This window comes from Dreissena polymorpha, chromosome 9 (genome assembly GCF_020536995.1).
Source record: "Dreissena polymorpha isolate Duluth1 chromosome 9, UMN_Dpol_1.0, whole genome shotgun sequence".
NCBI lineage: Eukaryota > Metazoa > Mollusca > Bivalvia > Myida > Dreissenidae > Dreissena > Dreissena polymorpha.
The window spans coordinates 10,186,686-10,202,181 of NC_068363.1; the positions used below are offsets into that span (position 1 = coordinate 10,186,686).

At 37.2% G+C, this 15,496-nt stretch overlaps 1 protein-coding gene across 5 annotated transcripts in view; it reads left to right on the top strand.

Annotated features, from left to right (window-relative positions):
• LOC127846556 (breast cancer anti-estrogen resistance protein 1-like) overlaps window positions 1–7,754 on the top strand; it is an 80,587-nt gene extending 72,833 nt beyond the window's left edge. For all 5 annotated transcript variants that reach the window (XM_052377925.1, XM_052377923.1, XM_052377922.1 and 2 more), the window contains one exon: window positions 2,979–7,754. In XM_052377925.1, the coding sequence (XP_052233885.1) occupies window positions 2,979–5,957 (2,979 nt within the window). In that variant the 3' untranslated portion in view covers window positions 5,958–7,754. The remainder of the gene's footprint in view (window positions 1–2,978) is intronic.
• The last annotated feature ends 7,742 nt before the right edge of the window (window positions 7,755–15,496 follow it).

Here is a 15,496-nt window from a genome sequence, read left to right on the forward strand (position 1 = left end):
CAATGTATTGTAATAAGAGATTTATTTATCATCATATGTTTTTTATGCCCCCGGATCGAAAGATCTGGGGTATATCGTTTTTGGCCTGTCTGTCATTCATTGTGTGTGTCACAAAACTTTAACCTTGGTTAAAGTTTGGTCATAACTTTTTGAATATTGAAGATAGCAACTTGATATTTGGCATGCATGTGTATCTCATAAAGCTGCACATTTTGAGTGTTGAAAGGTCAAGGTCATCCTTCAAGGTCATAGGTCAAATATATGGCTTCAAAGCGGCGCAATAGGGGTCATTGTGTTTCTGACAAACACATCTCTTGTTTGTTTTGTTTTTTAAGGGCAGGGGGGGGGGGGCCCAAGGCAGGGCGGAGGTTCGAGAGGGCAGGGCGGGCGCCCTTCAATTTAGGCCTTAGCTGGAGCACTGAATAAAGAACGCCATTCATCAGGTGAATGTGATTACCGGAATAAACCCCCTTCGGAAGAAACCCCCTTCCCTACAAACGGCATAGCGGAAGAAAGCCCCTTTCACATTTTGCATACGCGGAAGAAACCCCCTCGTAAGTTTTGCATAGGCGGAACAAACCCCCTTCGAGTTTTCAGACAGGCGGAATAAACCCCCTTCGTGTTTTCAGAGAGGCGGAATAAACCCCCTTCCTAAGTGTTAAGTCTTTCCCGCAGAGGTAGTAAAATCCCGACCATTAACGATAAAAGCTCTCAATAATTTCTTTAACACAAACCTTGCCATTTTTTCTCTTGTATCAAATAAATTTCGGCATAAGTGACTATTTATAGACTTGATGAAATATTCCCTTCGAACATGCATCAATCCCCTGACTAGCTGTGTGCTTGTTACAACCCTCAATACACCCACGCTTTCTATGCTGCATAATTTTCGCGCCCTTTTTATTGAGAAAAAGAGTCAACTCAAAATAGAATTTACACAAATATTTCAACGTTGAGGTAACATTTACATTCGGAAGTGCTAATGTAATTAAACAAAACTGTACATAACTTCACACGAGCCGCAAAGGCGCCAATCATGACACAACTTCTCATCATTATCTAAAATAACCGGTACATTAAAGGACCTTTTATATAATTAAATGAAGGTGCGAAAATCTTTTTCCAAACTGTTATGTGCTGAGTAAAGAGGTGTACCGGCCGTATGTTCACAAGTTGTTAATGATGAGATGCTCGTGTGAATTTGTCTTGCACTCGTTTCAGTGAGATTATACCATTTATATGCGTTAACTTGTACTAGATTGATAAAAATAACAAAAACACAAAATTAGCGCCCAGAGCCGCTAGTGACGAAGAGATTTGGTACATATTTTCCTTCAATAACCGAAGAATTCGTCTTGTAAAAAAAATTGAATCATGCTCCCCTGGAACTTTCTGAAAATGAAAGTGAATTTCTGTAAACAATTACCGTGCGTTTGAATGTAACTAAATCGTCTGGAAGGGGGTTTGTTCCGCTATAGAAGGGGGTTTCTTCCACCTATGCAAAACTAGCGAGGGGGTTTCTTCCGCCTATGCAAAACTAGCGAGGGGGTTTCTTCCGCGTATGCAAACTATGAAAGGGGGTTTCTTCCGCCCTGCCGTTTTTAGCGAAGGGGGTTTCTTCCGAAGGGGGTTTCTTCCGTACACCGGTGAATGTGCATTCTTACCACATGTAGTTTAAATGCATGTTTAGTGCAAGTCTCATTCTGGTTAGCAACACATCAGGCTCTTATAAAGTAATTATTGAAAGCAGATGTTGAATTCATCATGTTTTTGCTTAAAAAAGAACGAAATTGTGAGAGTGAAAAACTGCTAATTGTTTTAGCTGAATGTAAATCATATTCTCCCACTTCAATTCTGACAATATCAATGCCATGTGAAAATATGTCTGATTATTTTTTTCATCAATTTGGAAAAGCAGTCTTCACTTTAACAAATGTTAATATGAATAAATCTTTTTTACAATTGTTCTTTGTTATGGTGTTTCGGTTTTTGTGGACCACTAAAATATCCTTTTCAATTTGAAAGTTGAGATATTACAGTAAACCAACAAAATGGTGAGAAAATACGTAATTTTGTTACATGGTTTTGTCGACTAAAGAATTTTATAGAGAGCTTATTTTGATTGACAGTCACAAATTGCGCTCCTTGTAATTTTATCAGCCATTCTATCACAATTATATCTAATAAACTCTCCCATTATCCCCTCAACTTGATCTGTTATGCTGTCAACACATGGTATGGAAATTCGTTCATATCAAATAAGCAGGAAACGCAGTGCAGGGGGAAAAACTCAATACAATTTGTGAGCCTCCGATTTAAATGGGTTGTGCTTTTTTTCTGTCATTGCGGTTGTATGTGTTAGTCATTTTCCACATGTAACCAATTGAGAACATTCATTTAATTTAAGAAAGGTGCAGTTTTTAAGAACTACAAATATCACTCTGTGTGGAATAGTGGACAAGTGCAGTTTAAGAAGTTATTGTAATTTTTTAATTCTTAAAAAATCATAGTATTATAATAAGGTATGGATTTTCAGACAGAAAGTGTGAGATATTTTCTCACTTGTGTTGGGTGTCATAAATTTTCATTAGTTGATTACATGAGACATAAGGAGGAGGTTCATTGATTGTCAGCTAATTGAAGTTAATGTGAGCATATATGTTGGCATAACTGACATTTGCCCCTGGGGGCTAGTGTATATTGAAGGTGAAATGTTGACAGCTGCTATACATTGAAATGATTTTAAAATACACAGATTTATGCCTTTAAAGATTTTGACGCAATCATTTTGCAAACTGTTTAAATAATCCAATAAAATCATTAAAAAGCCACAAACATTCAATAAATACAAAATATATATTATCATAGGACTTGTTCTAATATTTCTTTGTTAATAAAGGGAGACAACCTTGTTGTCCTGCACTATTAAAATGAATGTGTAACATGTTGTATTCAGTGACATTGTTGTGTATTTCCAGGTGGTAACACCCATACATCAGGGAGACATGTACACGTACGACCATCCCAAAGGTGCCCAGCAACAAGACTATGATGTGCCGCCAACACGTTACCATGGTAGCGCCCACTCTTCACGAGAGGACCTGCTCAATGGATCCAGCTCCAGTTTTGAGCAGTCCTTCTATGACACTCCTCCGCAAAGCCGCAGTTTTAGATCGGCAGACAACAGCGTGTATGAAACCCCGCCATCTCAGCTGGGTATAGACGGCTATGACACGCCGGGCGGATCAGTCAGGACGAGTTTAGCTTCGAAATTCTCTGATGAAACTATGAGTATGTCAAGTGGAATATCTTCTTACAACAAATCTAATCCCCCGAGTATGTGTGACTCTGCTCGTTCGAGTATGGACATTTCTCCGATGGATTTGTATGACGTGCCACCTTCCCAGCGAGAACGCGAAGCAAGGGACAGGGAGGCCAAGATGGCGTCCTATCCTATAAGATCGTCTAAAGATTCTGGACTGGACATGTATGATTCACCCCCAAAAATAAAATCTGGAGCATCGTTGAACGAGGATTATGATGTTCCTAAAGGTTCCGCTGCAGATGGAACTGAAATTCATTTTAAGAATGTGCACTTCCCACATTCTGAGCCAACAAGTCCTGGGGGCTTTCGTGAGGATTATGATGTTCCTAAATCGTCACCGTTTGCTCAAAAGCATACCTCCAATGTTAACAACTTGTCTGTTGCTTCTAACACATCTGATATGGAAGATTATGATGTGCCAAAACAACCAACTCCTGTCATGGGCAAACCGCCTATTGCTGCTAAGTCAAAACGACACAAATCAAACTCAATAGGTTCACTGTTAGATGACTACGACACCCCTCAGACGCATATTTCAAAAAAAGTGACAAAAGACGATTCATATGCTAAATCTGGTACTAAGAAACTTTTTGATCCGGAAGTATCTGATGAGGAAAATAACTACGATGAACCAGACCAGTCTGACAGTGTAAAACAAGCCCAAATGTTTGGTGCAAAACCAAAATTACATAAGCAGGAGCATGCAATTGATGACATTTATGATTCCCCAAGAAGCAATGCACCAGTTAAAAACATGACAAAAGAGTTTTCAGCGTTGTCTGTGTCATCCAAAAAGCCAGAAGTACTTGGTGTGTACGACATACCGCCTCAAGTTACGAGGGACTCAGTGATATCTGCAAGGTCAGACTCATCAGATGAGAAAGACGATGGCAGTTACCGTCTGTCAACGTGTAGCAGTTCTGATTCACATTGTTCAGAACCGATCATTTACGATGAATTGCCCCTTGATCTGGATGCAGCGAATGATCTGATAATAAAACTGCAACAGGACGTTCAAAAGAGTGTTAATAGTTTTCAATCAAGTACGCACAGCTCTTGGCGTAAGAAGGAAAATATTGATCAGAGACTGTATGAAATTAAAATGAGCTGCAGCAAAGTAGAGCAGGCCCTTGGTGAATTTGTGGAGTTTGGGCAAGGTACGCTTGCTAATTCTGCAAAGCTTTCTGACCGTAAACTGATCAGCAAATTGAGTAAATACTTGATCCCCTTACAACAGGCATTGCAACAAATGAGAGTTTGTATCAAGCATTTAGATGATGCAAACTGGCAGATAGCAAAAATGAGCAGCGATTCTAATAAAAAGGATGACTTGGGTATATTTGCATCGCAAACCAAGGACATTATAAGCGACGTGAAAAAGCTTACATCCTTTATTCAAGGAAACTCATCACTTCTTTTCAAACGTGCCAAAGATTTCAAGAGAAGCGCACGATCTACAGAACATTCCACTCTTCTCGGACCCGGAAAGACGCCTGCTGGCAAGAAACCAGCGTTACCTGCTAAGACCCTTAACCTGTCCACAACAGTTCAAGCCAGACCTTTGCCTGCTCCGCCGCCAACAGAACGCCCTCTACCACCGACACCGACAGATAAAAAGGGTCCACAGTTTGGGTTCACTACTGGGGATGTTGGAAGTAAAAGAAACTCTGGAGAGTTTAAGCACTGGTCTGGGGAAATACAAGTGAAACGTTTGAGTACGGATAGCCTTGATAGGGCCTCTTTCAAGTCGGACGATTTAATGCAGGATTATGATTATGTTGAATTAGAGGAAGAAGAGAAGGCAAAGCAAAACAAACAAGAAAAGACAATTCCAGAAGAGAACCATGTTAATGTTGTTAATAATAAAGAGAAACAAGAATGTGATCGCGACTCTTATGCAAGTGACATGGAGAAAACTCTTGATGAAGTGAACGATGTCAACATTTATTCTGATGATTCCGGAGGAACCTTGAAACGAGAAACAAAACTATCAACAGAAACAGTTGGTGACACTGAAAGTGAGTGTGACACTGGGACACTTAAGAGAAAACCTCATATTGAAGACAGTGCAGAGTATGATTCAGGTACTCTTAAGCATAACAATAATAATACAAATGAAGAGCCGGTGAGGGACACAGGAGATTTTGTGAGGACTCCAGTAAACAAAGACTCAGAAATGACTGTCATGCCATGTTTGGAACCGGAGTCCAAAAATGGTGGTGGTTTACTAGCAGAAGATAAGCAAGTTTTAGCGTTTTATTCTGAACAGCTTGAAACTCATACCGCACTATTGACCAATTCCATTCAAGCCTTTTTTCAGTGCATCGAAAACAATGAGGCGCCAAAAGTGTTCATTTCTCACAGTAAATTTGTGGTATTATCCGCGCACAAACTTGTATACATTGGTGACACCTTACACAGGAATGTGAAACACGACCAGATACGGAATCTTATTATTCAGAGAGCCAACTATTTGTGTGACTGCCTGAAACAGACGGTGAACTCGACCAAGACAGCAGCTCTGCAATACCCGTCCGTACCCGCGGTACAGGATATGGTTGACAGAGTGTTAGCTGTGTCTCACGCTGCCAGAGATCTCAGACACCTAGTGACAGATGTGTCGAACTCTTAGTGCTACTGGATGTTGTGCTTTTTGTGTACTTTGTTGTTTATTGGGTATTCTTAGCAGTGCACGTGTAGTCGTGTACCTAGTTTTAAATATTGTTGTTTCAATTGTTAAACAAACTGAAGATTAACCCAGAATTATTTCCTTAAAGTAATGACTTATTTCCTTAAAGTAATGACTTGAACAGTTTTTTAATGATTTTAAAATTTATTTTGAAGCGAATAAACATCAACTACTTGAACTACTGTAGTTAACAGTCACTTAAATTTGCCGTGTAATTGTACTTTTTTACTTACCAAATGTAATATTAATTATTTCATTTGTTCTTAACCCATTTATGCCTAGCGTCTTGAAAAAAGGCCTTGGCAAAGAGCATAGACCCAGATGAGACGCCGCATGATGCGGCATCTCATCTGGGTCTGCGCTGTTTGCTTAAAGGAATTTTGGTAAGAAAAATTCTAAATATACTAGACATCCCTTATTTTGGATATAAATTGATCAAATTAAGAAGGATAGGAGAGTCCACTGGGCTTAAATGGGTTAAACTTTGCAGTCAGCACATGAAGAATGTTTATTTTAGTTTGAATGAATGTTTGTGCCATCACTATATACAATACTGATTTACAATAATAGTGTACCTCTATATTTATAAATTAGTGAATGTATTATTATTTTTCTTTCAAAAAGCTGTACATAGGTTTTATTATATGAGTTATAACTAATAGCATATAAAGTATTATGAATGTTGTTTCTGTACTCTAAAAGAGTTATGTGTTACATGTGTATTAGTATTTAATTGACAGATTATTTTTGTTGTTATGATTTGTAGCACTGGTCAGTGTGGACACAAGGATATGTGTCTTTTGTATGTGGTCACACAGAGCTATTGATCTACTTATTCTGCATTTTAATAAATAGAGCTTCACATATTTATGAGCAATCATTTGTAATTAAGTCTTCATTTTACCTCTAATGCACATTAACTTGCAGGTCACACAAACAGGACATTGAAATCAATAGAAATAATGAGAGAATTTTTGATAATTTCAATGAATATGATAATAATTCAATCATTCAGATGTGTTAATTTAGGTTTTAGTTCACAAGAAATGTTTAGAAACTAAATACACTTGAACTGGAGGTGGCAACCTTTGTTTATTTCTTGACACTAATAACATCAAGATGTGAGGCCATTTAAAAAGGCTTTCTTTTTCGTGATTCAAACAGTCTTAAGGGTATTTTTGTTTGGTTGAATAAAGGAGCAGAATAAAGTGGGTTTAATGTGCATTTGCGTAGTGTCGTCCTATATCAGTCTGCACAGGCCCGTGCAGGTCTTAAAGGCTAATCAGGGATGACACTGTCCGCATTTTTTTAAATATATTTTTTTTTAGAGTCTTCTTATCAAAAATCCAGTTTAAGGTTAAGTGTCGTCCCTGATTAGCCTGTGCAGACTGCTTATATGTTAACAGTCCTGACCATTGCATATCATATTCTGAGAGACTTAAGTAATTCAGATTTCAACAATGTCTATGGTTATGTTGGATGTTTCATTTCTCTGGTGATAAATCAGTATAAAGGCATAAATACAAAAAATAAGCAAGTTGCAATGTTAAGTTTTTATTGTGCATATATCACATAGATTGTCATGCTATGGTATGAATACGGCATTAATTGCTTATAATTGCTTCTGGCGACCATATTTTGTTATATGTATAATTGTTTTTTTGTTTTTTTAATTTAATCAAGGCATACATGCTTGAATGGAATTCAAAGTATTAAAATAAAAATAAATACTTTAGAAGAGATCTCTGTTGTGTTGTCATTGATTAAATTTTTGAAAAAAATGGCCCATATTCTTTATAAAGCTTACACACTAGGCATGAATTTCTGAATTTTATGTTGCTTTGAACTTACATAGACATGATTATCTGTAATTTATTCTGCTAAATTATAACAAGACATATGTATGCAGTACATTTTCACAAGAAAGGACATAAAGCTGGTGTCTTCACCACATTCTGCTAATACACAACTCGAGACAAACGACTTCAATGCATAAGACTGACTTGTGTCTGCAACACATTCTACTAAAATAAGACATAAGAATAGTGCCTGCTAACACAGGACATACAACTAGTGTCTCTACATTTTTCTACTAAAATGGGACATACAGCTAGTGTCTGCAACACATTCTGCTAATTTGGGACTGAAGACAAGAGTCTGCAATACAGTTTGCTAAAATAGGACATAAACTAGTGTCTCTATAATATTCTCCTAACATAGGATATATGACTAGTGTCTGTAACACATTTTGCTAATATAGGACATACAGCTAGTTCTGTTAATAAAAAACATGAGGCTAGTGTGTGCAATACATTTTTCTAATACAGGACATAAAACTTGTGACTCTAGTCTCTACCAAATTCTACTAAAAAGAGACATAAGACTAGTGTCTGCAATACCTGCTGCTTTGAAGGACATTATACCAGTGTCTGATAACATAGAACTCATGACTAGTGTCTGCGACAGATTCTTGTAAAATAGGGCATAGACTAGTGTCTGCAACAGATTACTGAAAAAAAGGACATAATACTAGGGTCTGCAACAGAATCCTGTAAAATTGGACATAAGACTAGTGTCTGCAACAGTTTCCTGTAAAATAGGACATCAGACTAGTGTCTGCAATATTTAGCTAAGATGGGACATAAGACTAGTGTCTGCAACAGATTCCTGTAAAATAGGACATAAGGCTAGTGTCTGCAACAGAATCCTGTAAAATTTGACATAAGACTAGTGTCTGCAACAGATTGCTGTAAAATAGGACATAAGACTAGTGTCTACAACAGATTCTTGTAAAATTGGACACATGACTAGTGTCAGCAACAGATTCTTGTAAAATTGGACATAAGACTAGTTTTTTTAACAGATTCCTGTAAAATTGGACATAAAACTAGTGTCTGCAACAGATTCCTGTAAAATTGGACATAAGACTTGTGTCTGCAACAGATTATTGTAACATTGGACATAGGACTAGTGTCTGCAATATATTCTTGTAAACTATGACGTAAGACTAAGGTCTGAAACAGATTCCTGTAAAATAGGACATAAGACTAGACTAAGTGTCTTGCAACAGATTCCTGTAAAATAGAACATAAGACAGTGTCTGCAACAGATTCCTGTAAAATAGAGCATAAGACAGTGTCTGCAACAGATTCCTGTAAAATAGGACATAAGACTAGTGTCGGCAACAGATTCCTGCAAAATAAGACATGAGACTAGTGCCTGCAACATATTCCTGTAAAATAGGACATACGACAAGTGTCTGCAACTGATTATTGTAAAATAGGACATAACGCTAGTGTCTGCAACATATTCCTGTAAAATAAGACATGAGACTAGTGTCTGCAACATATTCCTGTAAAATATGACATAAGGCAAGTGTCTGCAACAGATTATTGTAAAATAGGACATAAGACTAGTGTCTGCAACAGATTCTTGTAAAGTATGACATAAGGCCAGTGTCTGCAACAGATTCTTGTAAAATATGACGTAAGACTAGTGTCTGCAACAGATTTGTGTAAAATATGACATAAGACTAGTGTCTGCAACAGGTTCCTGTAAAATAGAACTTTAAATGCAAGTGTTTGCAAAACATTATGCTAAGATTACGATGGAGCAGACTGTATTGCAGAGTCTAGTCTCATCAATATGTCCTTTCTTAGCATAATGTATTGCATACACTCGTCCTTTGTCCCATCATAGCACAATGTTCTGCAGACACTAGTCGTATGTCCTATTTTAGTAGAAGAAGGTTACACATTCTTCTAAGATAATAAGCAAAACTTGTACATGCAAAACTTTCTGCTATGATAGTAAATATGAATATTGTCTGCAACACATTCTGCATAGAAAGGACGCAAGTCTATAGGGTCTTAAATATATTATTCTAAGAAAGGACATATCGTCTATATAGATGTCAAGCATTTTCAACGCATTCTGCTAAGATCGGATGCAAGACTAGTGTCTGTAATACATTCTACAGCCGCACATTCTGCACTTTATGGGCATAAGGCATGTGTCTCTTACCATGGGCGTAGCTGCTATTAGGTACAGCTGGCCCGGGCCTACAATTTTTTTTTAAACATGAAAAAAATATAAAATGCTTCAACTTCAAAGAACGCATTAAAATGCTTACCCTATCAAATATCAAAGAAAAAAAAGGCCAAAGTCTTGTATTTCTTATCTTATTATTTGTCTAGATATGCTTTAAATCTCACCACAGGCGTTATAGGATTTTAAAAAAAATCAGAGGGAGGACCGCCGGACCCCCTGTTTTTATGTATCATAACCGGGCCTACAGCTCAAAAATTGCTAGCTACGCCCCTGCTTACATTAAATTATTCCTCAAGATTTTTGTGTAAAAAAGTAGTGTGTGACCCTTTGCATATTCTGCTATAATTTTCCATAAGTTCAATGCTCTCGCCTTCAATGTGAACGTTCTGTACCCGTCGTGTTACATATTGGAACTGCTATGGGAAGGGAAGTAACTGTTGTTCACTTAAACCACAGATCATCAAGAATTGTGTCCCTCAGCGATAAAAAGGGGACTCGAGGACGGGCCTCCAAATTTTTTGTACGAGTAACTATTGTACTATGACACCGTCTGAACAATCGTCTGTATATCAAGCGTTTTATGACGAGATGAAGATCGTCGAATAATTTCGAAATTATTGAAATAAGCCCGTACTAGAAAATGAGCGAATGCTCAGACCAGAAAGCAAGTGTTTCTGACTGTACAGATGATGACAACAGCAACAAGAGAAAGATTGTCTGTGAGCGATGTTCGTCTGTCGTACTGCTTTCGCACCAAGCCAAATATCACAAGACAGAGGTAGGCGGTTTCCTTTTCTGTTATTGTAAAGTTGTGTGTTGACGATTCGGCATGTTGTCACACCTCTCATGCCTCTATAGAGCAAGTGTCATTATGCAGTGCACTTTTGTGTCTTTATCATTTTATGTATAAAACTAAACTCAGTTTTTAAAATCATATATCCTCCGGTAACCATATCGAGCGGTTAAAGCGGGACTGCACAATTTTGATATGTGTTAACTTGCAATATAAATATTTTATGATTTTTAACCAGGTTTTCCGAAGGAAAAAACTGGTTATTAGATTGGCGAATGCGGGCGGGCTGGCTGGCTGGCTGGCTGGCGGGCTGGCTGGCTGGCTGGCGGGCTGGCGGAACAAGCTTGTCCGGGCCATAACTATGTCGTTCATTGTCAGATTTTAAAATCATTTGGCACATTTGTTCACCATCATTGGACGGTGTGTCGCGCGAAATAATTACGTCGATATCTCCAAGGTCAAGGTCACACTTTGAGTTCAAAGGTCAAAAATGGCCATAAATGACCTTGTCCGAGCCATAACTATGTCGTTCATTGTCAGATTTTAAAATCATTTGGCACATTTGTTCACCATCATTGGACGGTGTGTCGCGTGAAATAATTACGTCATTATCTCCAAGGTCAAGGTCACACTTTGAGTTCAAAGGTCAAAAATGGCCATAAATGTCCCTTGAGATATAACCTTCATATTTGGTATGCATGTGTATATGGACAAGGCCTTTCCATACGCACAACAATTTTGACCCCTGTGACCTTGACCTTGAAGTAGGGGTCTGCGTTTAGGTTTCAAAATCTGCGTTTAGGTTTCGAAAAATGCTCTTAACTTCTATGTCCCTTGAGATATAACCTTCATATTTGGTATGCATGTGTATATGGACAACGCCTTTCCATACGCACACAAATTTTGACCGTCCGCCCGTGTGTCCGTCCGAAAACTTAAACGTTGCTCATAACTTTTGCAATATTGAAGATAGCAACTTGATATTTGCCATGCATGTGTATCTTATGAAGCTGCACATTTTTAGTGGTGAAAGGTCAAGGTCATCTTTCATTGTCAAAGGTCAAAAAAAATAAATTCATGTGCATATCTCCAATGTCAAGGTCGCCATGACTAAAAATATATTTATTTTAAAACAAACTTACAAAGGGGGTTAATTTTCTTTGTTCATTTCATAAGTTCAGTTTGAGTTGTCTCCCTTTATCAGATTTTTTTTCACAATGAAAACCTGGTTTTGTGACAATTTTGTCCCTTGTTTTATTATCATTTAATATACTCCCCCAAAAAAAATTTTTGGAGGAGCATATAGTCGCCGCTTCGTCTGTCCGTCCGTGTTTCCGTCCAGGCACAACTTTTGTCCGGGCTATTTCTCAGCAACTAATGATTGGAATTCAATGAAACTTTATGGGAAGCTTCACTACCAAGAGGAGATGTGCATATTATAAGCAGGTTCTGGTCGGATGATTTTTCACAGAGTTATGGTCCTTTGAAATTTTCCATTAACTGTACATATAGTGCAATTCTTGTCCGGGCTATTTCTCAGCAACTAATGACCGGAATTCAATGAAACTTTATGATTGGGAAGCTTCACTACCAAGAGGAGATGTGCATATTATCAGCCACTTCTGGTCGGATGATTTTTCACAGAGTTATGGCCCTTTGAAATTTTCCATTAACTGTACATATAGTGCAATTCTTATCCGGGCTATTTCTCAGCAACTTATGTCTGGAATTCAATGAAACTTCATGGGAAGCTTCACTACCAAGAGGAGATGTGCATATTATCAGCCGGTTCTGGTCGGATGTTTTTTCACAGAGTTATGGCCCTTTGAAATTTTCCATTGTACATATAGTGCAATTCTTGTCCGAGCTATTTCTCAGCAACTTATTACGGGAATTCAATGAAACTTTATGGGAAGCTTCACTACCGTGAGAAGATGTGCATATTATCAGCCAGTTATGGTTGGATGATTTTTCACAGAGTTATGGCCCTTTGAAATTTTCCATTGTTCATATAGTGCAATTCTTGTCCGAGCTATTTCTCAGCAACTTATCATGGGAATTCAATGAAACTGTATGGGAAGCTTCACTACCAACAGGAGATGTGCATATTATCAGCTGGTTATGGTCCGATGATTTTTCACAGAGTTATGGCCCTTTGAAATTTTCTATAAAATGTACATATAGTGCAATTCTTGTCCGGGCTATTTCTCCCCGACTACTGACTGGACTTCAATGAAGCTTTATGGGAAGTTTAACTACCTTGAGGAGATGCACATGTTATTAGTGGGTTCTGGTTAGATAATTTATTTAGAGAGTTATGGCCCTTTGAAATTTTTAAGTTGCTAAACCATCCATCGTATTATTTTGTCCAAAGTTATGCCCCTCAAGACGTTTCCTTTTATCTGAATATATAGTGCAATATTGTGACAAAAAAAAACTTTGGGGAGCATCACCTGTCTGCAACGGTTTCTTGTTTAAGTCTTACTTTAAGAAAGAATACGGGTATTTATAGTTTTGTTTTGTGAAATTGTCAGTATTTAGTCTTTCGACGACCTTTACTCTAATACAATGTAAATGGCCACGATCGAGAGGTGTGATGGCCAATCTATTTTTAGTAACGGAAAACCCCTCTTGTGACGTCACACCAAAACCTCCTATACATGCTGGTGAATTTGACTGTACAGACATTTTCGATTTTAGAATTAAACATCTGGCTTATTTGGCATTTTTCAACACATGTTCTTCTTAACTTTTTTTTTAGTTTATATTGAAATATGTGTATAATAAGTTTTTTACACATTTTATATCAATTCAGAAATATTTGACAAAATTGTGCAGTCCCGCTTTAAGGGAATGAGTAACAGAATTTCTGAATTAATGCAAACAATGCAACTGAACAATAAATGATTTTCCTTCAAATATATTATTTGATTCCCGTTAAATCTATGTCAAAATTGTGTATTTACAGTTTTTTTTATTTACCACTCAAAGCCAATAGTTCCATGTATACCCACAATAGCATCTACTTAGCGCATGTTTACCTTGTATCGAGACATCACATCAAAAAGGGAGAGTACCCAATTGCAATAGGCATTAGGCTAACAAAACCTAAATTTTGATTCACTGAACATATTCTATTTGAATTTAGCCAGTGTTCTCCGGAAGCACCAGCCGCCGGGGATTTCATCAGTTAGTAACAATCTTGGCGCATGCTTCTTTCCCCAAAATATCATTTTAAAACAGTGCAAGAAAAGCCGGTTTAGTTCCCAGTCTTTGCCTTCTTTGCAAATATGACTGGCTACTCAAATTTTAATGGAGAACACTGCTTAAACATTAATTAAACTTTGTATAACTCCTATTCACAATTTAACAGTTTCTGTTCTACCCGGAATCATTCTTCTTTTGAGCAACATGGTACATGAAAGTGCTCAAGAATTACTTGAACACTAACGTTTAACATTGGTTCAAATAAATTTGGCATATTTCTTGCTATTCAAAGATTTCCTGAAATAAACATCCAATCTGACTGGGGTATGCCCACTGCACAGTTGTATATCACCTGACGCGATGTGCACACACAGTTCTTATGCTAGAATTTTTTATGCAACATTTCCTGTGAAGCAGGAGAATGTGAAAGTATTTTTTTCCAATAAATCAAATTAATATGAGGGAACCGAATGATACATAGAATGTTTGCAAATCACAGTTGAATTCATATTTAGCCCTATAAAACGATAAGATCGCCAAAAACATTTAAAGATTGATGCTGCCATAGAAATATAATTGATTAAGGCTAAATACATGGGGAATAAAGTATTCTTTTACGATTTGTTGTAGATAACAACAATAATTCAAGATGTTATTGCAGGGAAAAGATTAAATAAATGTATTTTGGCATTTTCATACTTTCATACTTACTTCGTAAGAACTATCTCCCCAGTGAGCTTGTTATTGATCACTAACGTTCCTATCTGACTGTTCTGGAAGCAAAAGTTTACCTTCTGTTGATAATGTTTGCAAATTTTCATCATTACTGAATGCACAATGGGATTGTAAAGTGCCCCAATTACTACATGTTCAAAGGTGGTTAATAAATAAATGAGACAATAAAATGTGATTATTTTGTACTTTCGTGAAGTAGCTTTGCTTAATATAATTGGGATTGCCACTGTTATTGGATGATTATTCTAACAATATATATTTAATTTATATTTAATATTTTTGGTTACACGCCTTAAACAAAATATGGGTTTGTGGGTAAAGTTTTATTACTTACTTATAGATTGTTGTGCAATAATTGTACGTCAAAATCACTCTTCTGTAGTGCGTCACACAATAACTTGCCGAACATCATTGATACATCGCGACTGCCACCTCTAACAAGTTCTTCTCACTCCGTTTGATTAAAAATTGACATAAATGAGCGTGTCAATCAAATTCATATTGAACTACATCAAGTCAAAGGTCTGATGGGCATTATAAAACTGTTTGTGTTAAGTATGTGTCATGGAAGATCAGATCTTCTGTTCCTATGTAAATATATGACAAACAGTGCTTAAGTTTTCTTGAAGTTTCAACAAAAGTTGTATGTCTATTTATTTCAGATGTTCCTTCCTCACATGAAAAAAAAGTCAGAGGC